The 13,474-nt window shown below is 55.5% G+C and overlaps 1 protein-coding gene across 2 annotated transcripts in view; it reads right to left on the bottom strand.

Annotated features, from left to right (window-relative positions):
* Window positions 1-9,125: 9,125 nt before the first annotated feature.
* The window catches only part of SLC6A17 (solute carrier family 6 member 17), a 55,654-nt gene continuing 51,305 nt past the window's right edge, over window positions 9,126-13,474 (bottom strand). For both annotated transcript variants that reach the window (XM_055403295.2, XM_055403296.2), the window contains exon 12: window positions 9,126-13,045. In XM_055403295.2, the coding sequence (XP_055259270.1) occupies window positions 12,677-13,045 (369 nt within the window). In that variant the 3' untranslated portion in view covers window positions 9,126-12,676. The remainder of the gene's footprint in view (window positions 13,046-13,474) is intronic.

The following is a 13,474-nucleotide window of genomic DNA, read 5'->3' as shown; positions in this document are numbered from 1 at the left end:
GGGGCTTCGGCTTGGGGCGGCCGCTGCCCTCCAAACACCCTTCCCGAGGAGGCAGCGTCAGACGGGGGAGGGGAGGAGACGAGGAGGAGGCAGGAGGCGGCGGCGGCCCCCTCTGCGGCGTGGCCCTGCCCCGGCCTCGCCCCCGGGGCACGGAGCAAGAGGAGTTGGATTTCTCGGGTGCACAGGTGGTTGGGGTTTGGGCTGGCAGCGCCGGGGAGGGAGTCAGGAGAGGAAAAGGAGAGCCGAGGACTCAAGCGAGGCGCCCGGGAAAGCAGGGCAAGCACACACACACGTTCCCCCCGCTAGGACCCGAGGCACTCAGACGCTAGGGGCCCGGGACACGCCCCCCGTTCACCTCCCAAAAGACGGGGAAGTGCAACGTCCAGGCGCACTGCGAGGGTCCGGGCGGTGCGCCCGCTCACACTCACACGGGCCACCCTCCTGCTCCCAGTCCGCGCCGAGCCCCGGAGCAGCCGGCTTCCCCGCCGCAGCGGCGGCGGCAGCGCAGCAGCAACAAGTCCTGGGAGCGGCTGCCGGGGCCGGGCCGGCGCTCTCACGGTAGCCGGAGCTCCGCGGGCCCGGGCTGCGTGCGGTCAACAAGAGGCGGCGGCGGCGGCGGCATGTGGCCTCTTCCCCCCATTCATAAATCCAGCGCAGGGCACGGATGGCGGGCGGGGCGGAACGCGGCTTTCAGACAGGCGGGTGCTGCGCAGGGCGAGGCGGCAGAAGGAAAACAAGCGCGCCCGCTGGAGAGAGCCTCTGGTCCTGCGTCCGACAGCGGCGGGGAGCTGCGCGGGGCTGGGCGCTGCGCTGCGGGGGCCGTGCCGGGGCGGGGGGGCCTCAGACGGGGCGTCCTGCGCGGCGCCGAGCTTGGGGGGGCAGCTCCAGGGAACAGGGCTCTGGGCACCGGTGAAGGAGTCTCCCGGGTGGCGGCCGAGCAGCCAAGGACACCTGCAGGCTTCCTGGGCTGCGCCGAGAGGGAGCCTCAGCGCAGCGCCCCGGCGCCGGGCTCCTGCGATCTGGCGGCGCTGGGAGCCACGCCATCCACGCGTTTACCCATCTCTGGGCGGGGCGCTGGCCTTGGCCCGCAGCAGGGGGCGGGCGAGAGGTGGCCTAGGGACTGGGCTTGCCTCCACGCCGGTGGGTTGCGGCTCCGCGGGCTCTCCGTCTCCCTCCGGCGCTGGCAGCGGACGCCACTCCGCTGGCGCCTTTTCCTCCCGGCCCCGCCTCGCTCGGGCGCGCCCTCCGCGGGGCGGGGTGGGCGGGGCGCGGCCCCGGGCCGACCAGGCTCGCTGCAGGGCCCCGGCGGCCGAGCGCTGCGTTCCTCCGCGGGGCCGAGCAGAGCCCAGCTCGCCCGGGCGCGTAACCCCCTCGCCGCCTGCGCGCCGCTCTTGCGCGCCTCCGCCGCCATCCTCTCCCGCCCGCTTCGGCCCCGCTCCCCGCCTTCCTAGAACCCGCAGCTCCTCCCACTGCAGTCCCGCGGCCACCCAAGCGCTCTCGACCTCTGACCTCTAACCTCCGCCTGCCCCTTCTGGTCGCTCCCGTTTCCCCCTCCCGATCTAGCCGGTCGCTTTGTTGCGGTTTAATTGTGGCCGACTGGAGGCCGGGGGGCAGAAAACAGTGGAGAGATAGTGTCGCTAGGAAGAGGCTGCCCGCTCCTGCCCCAGACACTGTGTTAGGGCCTCCTGACGGCGCCGCCCCCAACTGGGCCGAAGATCCCCGCCGTCCTGATGCTGGCCTCTGTCACAGTCACCGAAGCCCCCGCCGGGAATAAGGCACCCGGCGGCCTCGGGCAGAAAAGCAGCTCCTGTTCTGGGTGGAAGAAAAGCGTAGTCCTGGCGCTGTTACGGGTGTGGGGCGGGTGGCCCTGAGAGATCGTTGGGTTAAAGCCTTGGCTCACCGTTGTCCCAGGGGGCTCATAGGAGGCGGCCATGCCACACCTTGTGACTCCCTCCAGGTTCTACTGTTTCACTCTTTGCAAATTGACTTTGCCCTTTTTCTGTCACATCTCTGCTCTCCGACCCTGAGCTCTTAGAGGCCACACTGCTTTTTCATCTTGATAGCTCCCACAGTGCCTGCCTCTGAGAACCTGTTTGCTAAGTGATTGAGAAGCTGCCATATCCAAAATATTAGGCACTAGCCCGACTGCATTGGCTTCAATCCAAAAGCAATGTCCAGATTCATTTGTTTTTATTTGTTAAGTCCAGAACTCTTCCACATCTTTAAATGAGTCCTCTTCTTTTAGTGATTTTTTTTTTTACAGTTTTAGGCAAGCCTCCTCCATGTCTGTCCAGATCACTGTAAGAAGGATTTTAAAGCAGAAATGCAAGGTAATTGACACACCTCCCCGGACACCTGTGCACCATCTGGCTATAGCTCTGAGGAAAGGTTAGAAGCCCAGTACAAATATGGGGAATCCTTATAAGCAAAAGTCTCATCCTTAATGAGGTCAGAAAAAGCAAAATAATGTGATGATGATCAGTAATCTCTAATAACACACAGACAAGTTAAACAGCATTCTGGACTATAATCAGAAACACAAATTTGTTGGCACTCATTTGGTGTCTAATCTCCCTACCCCTTGGATCTGATGTCTGTATTTCAGAGTTTAGCTGGCTTTGAGTTTGCTGCAGTGAAAAAGAAATCTCCCAAATGTGACTGGGAAGAAAACCCAGGACAAGCCAGAAGCTAGAATGAGGACGTAAGAATCACAAGGGTATTAAAGAATTGACTGTAATGAGTAGCTTTAAAGCCTAGCTGACTGTGTCCTGGCAAACTCCCCTGGGGTCTCTCCCCTACTTTCCATTCCTCAGGGTGGTTGAACCCAGTCATTCCAAGAAAAGAGAGAGGTTGTTGAGGGTGGGAGGGAGAGGTGAAAAAAGCCATGCCAGCATCCCACTCCTAAGTCACTTGTTCATTCAATAAATATTTCTTGAATATCTACTATGTCCCAGAAGCTATTCCAGGCACTGGAAATCAACGAACAAAACACAGACCCTCCGACCTCGCCCTGGTAAATCTCTGCTCTTCTGGTGTTTCCACACTGCAGGGTGTGTAGATGGTGAGAAGCCTGTGGGGAGATGGGTGGAGGGAGAAAGCTACCAGGGAAAAAAGGAGGCCTGGGGATCAGAAAACTGGGATGAGGGTAGGGGAACCCAGAAGGAATAACCGAAAACAGAGGGCCTAGCCTGGGAGAGGCAATGGGGAGAAAGAGAACTGGGTAGGAAGGCCTCTGACTCAGCACACCGCCCAGCTTCTGGAGTAGGGGACTCTGCCTCAGGCCAGAGGCCTCCAGAGAAGACCTCACCACTTGCTGAAGGTTTTATCCTAGAGCTCTGGGCTAATCTGTTACCTGAGCCTCTCTGAAATTTTCTGGAGAATTCAGTATGTGGCAGTTGGCTTCACAGGGCTTGTCTCCCTCTATTCTGTGTGTATGAGAACCTCCTATTTCCTCAGAGCTCAGAACCCAGGAAGGAGAGAGCCCCCTGCTCAGCCAACCATGTGACAGCCTACTGTGGGTGGGTAGGTGCTGCCCCCTGGTGGTTCCAGGATACCATGCTCCAGACCTCACTTGGCTGTGGTCCTGGGAGAAAAAGGGTCCTCAATTCCAGGACCTCAGGTTCTCTCTCCCATCTGGGACTTAGCGTGCTCGCTCCCTTTTCCATTGCTCCAAGACCTTGATAACCAACAGTTTTAAGCAAGACCACAAAGCAGTCACAGTTGGAAATTCTGAATTCCACAAACTTCTTTCCCTTCATTATCACCTTTTCTCTGCTTTCCTTCCCTGGATGCCCAGGTTTCTTCTGACTATCTGGAAATGACATCCATCTGGGAGCCAGTTCATGCTTAAGTGTCAGTCACAGTGTGTTTTCCTCAGTAGGAATAAAGGTATGGCAAATGAAAAGAGAGTAGTGTTTGATCCCAGAATGGCCTGGATGGGGGATGTCGGCTCTGGAATGGCCCCTCACATAAGGCCCTTCCTCTCCTAGGGCTGAGGCTGATCCGGAAGATTTGAAAGCCTGACATCAAAGCTATTTACACTTCCTGATTTCCTAGTTGGTGCAGGGCTCAGCCCCTTTGGGATGACATGAGCCACCCAGTCTCCTCTCCATTTTTTTCTTTGGACTCTGCTTATTTTGAGGGGCTCCAGGCCTAGCAACAGGCCTGTGGGTTCCAAGCCAAGGGCCTAACCATTGCTATTCACATATCCCCGTTTTGGTATTCCAGCTCCAGCCAAGGACCGACTCCACTTCTCTCAGATACAGGTCAAGGAGCCAGCATCCTCTCCCAGCCTTCCCTGCTTCCCAGACTGGTTAATTGAATTGCTTTATCAGCCATCATCACTGAGGCAGAGGGTGATAGAGCTTTTCCCCTTGTGGAGGGAGAGTAGGGAGGACGAGTGGAGACTAAAACCTCCTCTGTGCTTATCTCTTCACTTTATCCTGCCTCCCACTCCCACCCCCAAGCAGCCTGCAGAGACTTGCAGGCTCCAAATCAAATGCTGATAGCCTTCCCAGGAGGGATCTGGGAAGATCCCAGACATTAGGACAGCCCACCGGGCCTTGCAGAGGTCAGGGGAAGGGCTCTGAACAAGGGCTGAAGACAGGGCTGGGTTGCAGTGAAAATCCTAGTGAAGGTGTAATTGGGGCCCCAGGGGAATTCCAAAGATGGCCTTTGGGTGGCCCAGCTCTTAAAGGGAAAGGATCAGAAGGGTGCAGACTACAAGCTCAGGCCTAGCCAGGACTGAGAGTATCATAAACCATGAACTTGGAGTCAGAAGGCTGGAAGGGACCTGGGTGTCAACTCACAGGCACATTCTCCTTGAGAGATTCCAGGCCTGAGGAGCAGCAGTGATTGCCGGGAGACTGAGCTGGGCCTGGGGTTGAGCCAAGGGTCAAGAAGGACCTGGGGTCCATGTGGCTTCTGCAGGTAGAAGAGTGTTCATGGGAATCACAGGATTGGGGCAGCTAAGTGGACCCCCAGAGCCCTCCTGGCTCAAGGCTGCTGAGGTAGAGATCTAGCCTGGGGGTGGAGAGCGAGAGTGCCCGGCACACACAATAGCTCAGGGCCCAGCTGGTAAGACTCCTTGGCACTCAGTGCTTCTCCATCTAGAAGAGTATAGATTGTTCCCACTTGGGCCGAATTCCAGCAAAACTGGTTTATTCCATTAGTGTATTCATTAGTCCTGATGGGCCCGGTCCCCTCTAGCAGGGTCTTGCGGAAAGGAAAGCAGTGTCTGGAGAGGCAGAAAAACCTTTGGCTCCTCTTGAATGCTCATGAAGCCTAGGGGTCCTTCCCTGCTTGGGTCAGCTCTGGGAAGAGCAGATAGACCTAGAAGGCAGCCAGCTCTGACCCAGGGAGCCAAGGGCGGAGCTCTTCTCTGCAGCTGGCACCATGGCTCACATGGAGTAATCCTAATAATGGCTGGGTGGTTGTTGAGTGACAGACATTGTCTTCTCACCATTTCCCAGGGTTTCGTCCCACTAGGTAAGTAAATGCAGGAGAGTCCCTAGCACTGGTGAATATAACAGGGACAGGAGATGCCAAGTCAGATTGTTATTGCTTCTACGAAGCAGGGGCCCCTGCCTGATTCTTCTTTGTATATTCTCCGTGCTTTGCACAGTCCCAGGCACTCAGAGCATTTGGTTTATGTTTGATGGATGGAATTAACGAGGCAGTGGGATGAGGGTGGGAGAGGGCCGGAGCCCGCCCTGGCAGCCTCTTGCTCTGCTGGCGGGCACACTGGATCGGGAGAAACCGTCTTTGGCCTCAGTTTTGGCCCCACTTGGCTGACACTCAGGTCCCTTTCAGCCCTTTGACTCTAACTCCATGGTTTATGAGGCTCTGATTTCCCCTTGCTGGGCCTCAGTTTCCCTGACGGTTCTATGAGAAAGTTGGGCCAGATCAGCACTAAGGTTCATATTCTGGTTACTATTGCTGTGAAACAAATTACCCAGATTTCATGGTGTAAATCCAACAAGCTTTGTATTTTGCTCATGATTTTATGGGTCAGGAGTCAGGAAAGACTGTTAGACAGCCCTTGCTTAGAGTCCCTCATACAGCTGCAAGCAGATGTGTCAGCTGGGGCTACAGACATCTGAAGTTCAGCTGGGCTGAATGTTCACCATGGTGCATCCATGTGGCTGGCAGTTGATGCTGGCTGTTGGCTGGGAGCTTGGCTGAAGCTGTCAACAGAACACCTGCAAACACATGTCCTCTCTGGCTGGTCTCAGTATAGTTGCACTTCTTAGAAGGTGGCTGGGTTTCCCCAGAACTCCCAGTGGGAGTGGCATAACCTATCCTAATCTAGACTCCGAAGTCATGTAGCATCACTTCCACCATATTCTATTGGTCAAAGGAAGACTTTGCCCACCAGATTCCAGGGATGGAGCATGGATTCCACTTCCTTGAAGTGTTAAAGAATTTGAGGCCTTAAAAAAAAATAATGCCACCACATGCCTATGGTCTGTAAAAGCCTTCTCCTTCTGTCCAAGGCCCTGGGGTAGGGCTGAGTGAGACTGTATGGCTGGTTATGGTTGTTGGGGGAGCAGGAAGGTGTGTGGGATTGGTGAGACCTCCATACTTTGATACTCCCTTTCCTTCAAATGATGCCTTCACTCCCCTCTTTCCTTGATTTCATTGAGTTTTAGGCTGAGACTGACCTTTCTGAAAAGCTCTGGGAGAATGACTCACTGCAAGGGTAACAGGGGCCCTGTAATGAAGCAGGCCCATGAATGTACTCTAGTCACAAGAAGAAAGGAAGCTAATATTTAACAAACTCCTATTTTGTTCCAGTTTAGAAAGAATTCTATACTGGATTCCAGCAGGTTTACTACAAGGAGTTCATTTTTCCTTCCCGATGTCTCAGTGAGGAAGGGATTTTATTGTTAGCCTCATTTTAGAAAGTGGAGGTTTAGAGGGTTCAGGGACTTGCCTCATGTGGCAGGGTTGACGATAGAGCCATGACTCAGACCTACCTCATGCCACCTGCCTGGGCAAACATGCCGTGAAAGAAGTTGTCTCCCATGCCCCCTGCCCCCATGCCCTTCTCTTCCTCCCTGTCTGCTCCCAGGGCAGCGCCCAAGCTTAACCATTCACCTCCCTGTGAGATCTTGTTTGTGCCCCACTCAGCTGCCAGTGACCGAAGATCTCTGCATCCTCCAATAGGCCGCGAATCCTTTGGTTCCCCTCCCATCAATAGGCGAGGTCTGTATGCCCTTCCATTAACTCTGGACAGATGCTATGGGCCACAAAATATGGCTGCAGTGATACTTGGCCATCTCACAGGCCCGGGCCTTAAGAAACTGGCAGCTTCCACCTCCTGTCTCTTGAAATGGTCTCTCTGGGTAACCTGAGCCATTGCATAGAAGTCTGGCCACCCGGATGTGAACAGTGCTGTGGAGTCTAGTTGTCTGGGGAGTGTGTGAGCTTAGCCTGCCAACCATTCTCACTGAGGTGCCAGTCATTTGAATGAATGTGAGTGAGCCTACCTTGGGCCCTCTGGACCAGCTTAACTGCTAGTTGAATACCGCCGAGCAACCTCTGTTGCCACTAGAAGAGCCACACAGATAAGCCTTGCCTGAATTCCTCACCCCAAAAACCATGTGATATAATAAAATGGTTATTTCAAGCCACTAAGCTTTGGAGTAAATTGATACATGACAACATGTTATCTCATTCAATCCATTCATTATACTTATCTTACAGACTAGAAAATTAAAGCTCAGAGGGCTTAAATAACTTGCTCTAATTATTCTCTCAGGAAACAGAAGTCTAGCTGTCATTTGAACTTGAACTTGGGAAGTCTGACTCTGTAACTCCCTCAAGCTCAAGCATTTGTGATACTGCTTCTTAGTGAATCAATGTGTCCTTTAGGGTTGGCATTTCAACCCCAAACATTACGTTCAAACAAAGAATTGAATTAATTTTCAAGGAGTGATATTTTTAGTACCAAGACATTCCCCTGTTTGAGAGAGAGATTTGGAGGTGGTGGGTGGGACGGGAGGGACTCTTCTCCAAACTCAGGACAGTGGGTGCTGATTTATCTCTGTATATCCATAGCTGGCACAGAGTCTGTTCATGGTGGACACTTGATAAATGATTGTTCAAGAATAAATTAGCCCACAAAGGAATAAGAGATGGAGAAACTGTTAAGTAGACTAAGAGCTGGAGAGAGAGGTTGTTATGCCATCTGGTGGCTCTTCTTGGAACAACACTTTCTTCTCTGCGGCAGGAAAAGGAAATGGAAAGTTCCTTGGGGGACTTAGGCTGTGTCAGCCATCAGGCAGCCTCATTCTAGACTGGAGTGGGGTGCTGTGGGGTGGGGCCTCCCCCAGGAGCCAGACTTTTTGTTTCTTCCAATGTCTGTGCTTCTTGTGAGTGAGCAAAGTAGTGCTTCCCCCAGCTCATTCTGTTCTTCAAAGCTGAGCACTCAGTAGATGCTCAATAAATCCTTGAGATTGAACTTTGAGCAAACAAGCAATGTACAGTCTCATATTTCATCTCTACCTTCTGATGCAGTTTGCGAAAGAGACAGCTACCTTGAAGAGACGAGCCATTCCCTCGGAACTTACACCACGGCCGGCTCCTGAGCTCTCCAGTCCCCTGCTGCCCCCTAACCGACGCCCAGGCCTCTGGACACTGGCACCTTCCCACCCCCAGTCCTCCCCGCCTCCACCCTGGCAGAACCGACCGGCTTTCTTCCTGGCAGTAAAGCAGGGCAAGAATTTCCCCTATGACATCTTGTACACAGACACCAAACACCATCAGATGGAGCCTCATTTCCCTCACTTGGGAAAACCTGGACAACGGTGCATTTCTGAGCTGTTACTCTGTGATCACACAAGGTTAGATGTGTGAACTACTTGGAATCCATAAGGCCTGCTGCCAGTGTATGTGCTGTCAACCATTCTGGACAGTTCCTAGGGAAATAAATGCGTGCCCTTCCTCATGCCCCTCAGACTCCTCAACTGGACAGCCAGGCAGCTTCCAGACTCCCACAGTGGTCTTTGCCCACCCTCCCCCATCCGGGCATTCACCCCAAAGCTGCCCTCAGGATCTGTGACTTCCCCCATCCCCACTCCCTGATCCCAAGGCAGGTCAGAAAGGCAAGAGGCGTTTGGTAAGAACAGATGCTTTATTGTACACCATGTGGGGAGCAGAGAGGAAGGAGGAGCTGCAGGGGTGACAATGCCTCACCCCCTCCCCTGGCCGAGTGTCCTTGACCCAGGTTCTGACCAGTGTGGGACATGTGGGCTGGAATTGCTCTGAACTTAAGCCAGAACTGAAAGGGTCGCTGGCCGTGTGTGCTTGGGTCTGTACAAATCAGTGCCTGCAGTGAGAAGGGGCTCTGGGGCCTCCTTCTGCACCCCGTCACTAGGCTTCAGCGAAGGGGCCACAGTCCCCAGTTTCGGGGTCAGGTGGGGGCTCAGGGTGTCAAACGTGGCCAAGCCTGTATTCTGGTGGCAAGGGGTGGGGGCAGTGCGGCTGAGAAGAAGGGCAAGGGCAGCCCCCTGCCTGTAACACTGCAGGTCTGCTCGGGCCCGGGACCATGCAGGTTCTGACCCCTAGCCTCGCGTCCTATAGGCTGACTTGAGGGGTCTCTTCCTGGCACTAGGAAAGCAGCAGTCCCCACGGACTTATTGCTCAAGGGCAAAAGTCAGCCTGGTGGGCATCAACCTGTGTACCCACCCGTCCTCCCCACATGGGTCTCACTCAGGCTTCAGGCTGCCTCAGTGGAGAGGGCTCCCTGAGCAAGAAGCTGGTGATGGGGGCTGGAGGCCAGGCAGAGGTGGAACCAGGGATCAGGGACTCCCTCAGGGCCACCCCTGCCCCGCTCCGCCCCGCCCCGCCCAGGAGTCTGCTCTGCTCCCTGTGGACACTGCACGGACAGCACCAAAGTGAGCCACCAGGGACCCCGCGTAGGAACACAGGGGCCTGGCCCTCTCTGGCCACCTCCTGCTCCTCCAGAGAGTGTGGGGCTGGCTCTTACCTGCCAGATGCCCCACTTGCTCTTGACCCCACCGGCCCCGCCCACTCCCAGCTCCGCTGAGAGTGAGCAGAGAGGGGTGTGTGTGGGAAGCACAGAGGAGGGGCAGCTGTCTTCTCTGAGCACTGCCAGGGATGTCTCAAGGACAAACGCAGGACAGAGGCACTCTGAGATGATGCCCTCTTGGGGCCTCAGCATCTTCAGAAACCCAGCAGTTTCCCCGGGGATGAAGAGCTTGTGACGCCAGTGGGCACAACCAGAAGTCTGGCTGGAAAATAAACGTGCAGACTTCTCCCACCCCTTAAGACCCCTCATTTCCTGTTTCTGGCAAGCCTGGTGGTGTGAAGGCAGTAAGTCACCAGCAAGAAGCATACACTTTTCTCACAGGCTTCCTACAAGACTCTACCCTGAGGCCTTGCCTAACGTAGCTGAGAGGAGGAGGCAGCATGGTCTTCAGGAACGTGAACACTGGGAGTCATAGATCAGCACCCTACGCACACCCACATATGCACACACCCACACATACACACATACACACGCACACACACCAAGCTCCGGGCCCTATGTCTAATGGCAGAGACACAACAGGATGGGCCCAGCCAACGGCAGCAGCTATAAGCACTACCAAGCCCACAGGACCAAGCAGACAGCCCCAGCTCAGCCACCCTGTCACAGGCTGGCATGATAGGGCCTGGTCCAGCCACATGCTACAAAATTAAAAATATATCAAATATACAATGAAAATAGATCTGTACAGCACTGAGGATGAAAATAGTCCACCAGCCACAGTATAATATTGGGTTTGTCATTTAACAGCATTTACACCCACATGTACAGATTGAATATACAATAGAAATAGAATATATAGAAGAGTATATATAGTGGTGTCTCTCCTGGGGCCTTGCTTTTCCTGTTGCTATTTCTGCTTGGGATTAGGCACAGGGCCAGGTAGGAGTTGCTGTCAGGTGACGGGGTGCCTAAGGCGGGATGTCGTGCCCCAAAAGCTCATGTCTTTGTGTAGATGTGGGTCCCCCCCTCCTCATACACTCAGGAAGGACAGGTGGGGTTGAGAAGTCTGGAAATGGGAGCATGTATGGGGGAGGGATGAGCAAGAGAGATGGCGAATGGACCCCAAGTGGAGTGGGGGAAGCCAAGGGATTAAGGGATGAAGGAGAGGATCTGGGGCTATTGTGCCCCTCCCAGTGCTGAGAGCACTCAGAGGCACGAGAGCGCCTCAGAACCCTCTGTGAAGGCAGTCAGGCCAAGCACCGTGGCCTGGCCCTGCCGGACCCACCACAGCTCTCAAGGATGGAGGTCTGCTGTCCCAGCCAGTCTTGCTCCCTCCCTCCGTCCCTTCTCCCCTTCCTTCCATCCATCCATCCTTGCATCCTTTCATCAGTCCATTCATCGCTCTGCACACTTCTGACCTCCGATCAGATCCTAATCCTCTTAACCTACAATCCTACCCTGGGGGAGTGAAGGTAAGCGTGGGTGGGGATGCTTCAAGGCTGGGACCCAGGACAGAGTCCAGGCCCTTGCCCTGGGCAGCTTCGGTGTCCCCAGCGCTGCAGTGGCCCTCACTGCCACTGGCCAGGCAGCCTGGGAAAGGTTTCTGAGGTGCCCACATGCCGCGCACACCGGGTGGCTGTGCTTATCCAAGGAGAGTGGCGGTGGCCCAGAGGGGCAGTGAAATTCCCACTTTCTCCAGGTGTGAGCCCCTGAACTCCAGGGACCTCTGTTCCAGGAGAGAAGCTGCTACCAGCAAGAGAGTCAGGCCCTGGGCGAGAGTGGAGGGCTGTGCTTCACAATTGTGCTCCAAATCATCTGAATTGTGCTGTGACCATCAGGTGTGCTCTGAAACCTCTCCTCTCCAAGGGCAGAGACAGAGGCACCACTCTGGGCTCCAGGACAGGGGTGTGAGGAGGGCAGGCAGGCTCAGCCCTAAGGCAGGTGGGAATGGTTCTGGGGCCATTCATCGCCCTCTCGGCAGGATGTGAGCATTCCCCACCCACCCCGGGCAAGGCCGAGGATGGTGGGGGGCTCCGTCTTGAGCTGGGTGCTGAGGAGCTAAGGAGCCCCTCATCTCACCACCTCTGCTGCCATGGCTCATGCTCAAACCAGCGGAAGCCATCTGCCTCACCAAACTGAACTTGGGGGCTTCTGCAGACTCCATCCCCAAATCAGAGCCCTGAGTCCTGGCACCTCTGTCCCGTCACTAACCTTCAGTTGGGCACCTCTGGGACAGGACACCCTGCCTAACCCATCCCGATGCCTCTCGCCACAACCACCACCTGGCAGCACAGACCTAAGGGGCCCCAAGACCTAAGAACTGCAGGTACCAGGAAGAGAGGGAAGGAGGAATGAACTCTAGAGTAGCTGCTTAGAGACTCCCTTGTGCCAGGAATTGGGACTTCAGAGTGGTTCCAGCTACTCAGCTACAATTTGGTAAGACGATCTCAGAAGGTTAGCTTGGTTGGGGGTTTAGTTCAGGGGACAGAGCTTCTCCCAGCCCCTACTCAGATCTAAGGAGCAGAAGTCAGCTGGGACAGGGCTGGGGGATGAGGCAGGGCAGAGCCCCACTCCTTGGGCCGAGGGCCTGGCCTGGAAGGAGAGGCCAGATAGGGACACATGGGCTGGCTGGGTGTGTGTGTGGGGAGGGGTGGTGAGGCGGGCAGGGCAAGGCAGTGGTCACAGCTCTGACTCAGGGGTGCCGGCCAGGAGGTAGCCACTTCCATAGCGTCCATTGGGGTTGCCACTGGTCTCCAAGGGTGATGTGCTGCCAGGCCCTAGATAGGAGCGGTGAGTGGGCATGGGGGAAGGCGCCTCGCTGGGCACCTTGCTGAGGATGAAGCGGGTCTCGTCATTCTCCTCCAGGTTGGAGATGTCCTTCATCATGCGGCCCTTCTTGTAGGACACGGAGAGGGTGTTGGAGCCGTCAGAAAGCAGGTGGAAGTGCCGCAGGACGAACACCACGGGGATGGGCAGGACGGCCACGACAATGAGCGTGATCAGGATGGCCATGGCCCAGTTGGGGAAATACAGGTAGCGCTCGGCAGCCTAGGGGTGCACACAGGGGAGCGCTGCTGCCCGCCTCGCTCTGCAGCAGCCTCCCCCTCTCCGACTCCTCCTGCCCACTCCCATCCCTCCCACACTGCCCAGGCACTGGCAGAGTTGGGGTCATCAGGCGCTGATCCTCAGGTCAGCTGGTCCCCTTGGCTAAGGGCTGAGCCTCCCCAGGTCTCAGCTTCTATACTTGTGTAAAGTTGGGCTGGTCACAGAGTCATCCACAGGGAGGGGAAACATGGGTTAGAAAGACTGGACAAGTGTTCCCATTTGTGTGATAGCAATAAAACCACCTCTCTCTTTGGGGTGTTGAGAAGGTTACAGATCAGATGTACGGAGCCCTTGGTGGGGCCTGGCACCAAGTAGTTGTCCTGTAAGGGTTTATCTCTATTACCTGTTGTATTAAAGGCCTGGGAAGTTGCC

The sequence above is a fragment of the Moschus berezovskii genome, chromosome 4, assembly GCF_049115385.1.
Source record: "Moschus berezovskii isolate FMDL1 chromosome 4, NW_MosBer_1.0, whole genome shotgun sequence".
Classification (NCBI taxonomy): Eukaryota; Metazoa; Chordata; class Mammalia; order Artiodactyla; family Moschidae; genus Moschus; species Moschus berezovskii.
This window is presented reverse-complemented; position numbering and strand designations above follow the sequence as displayed.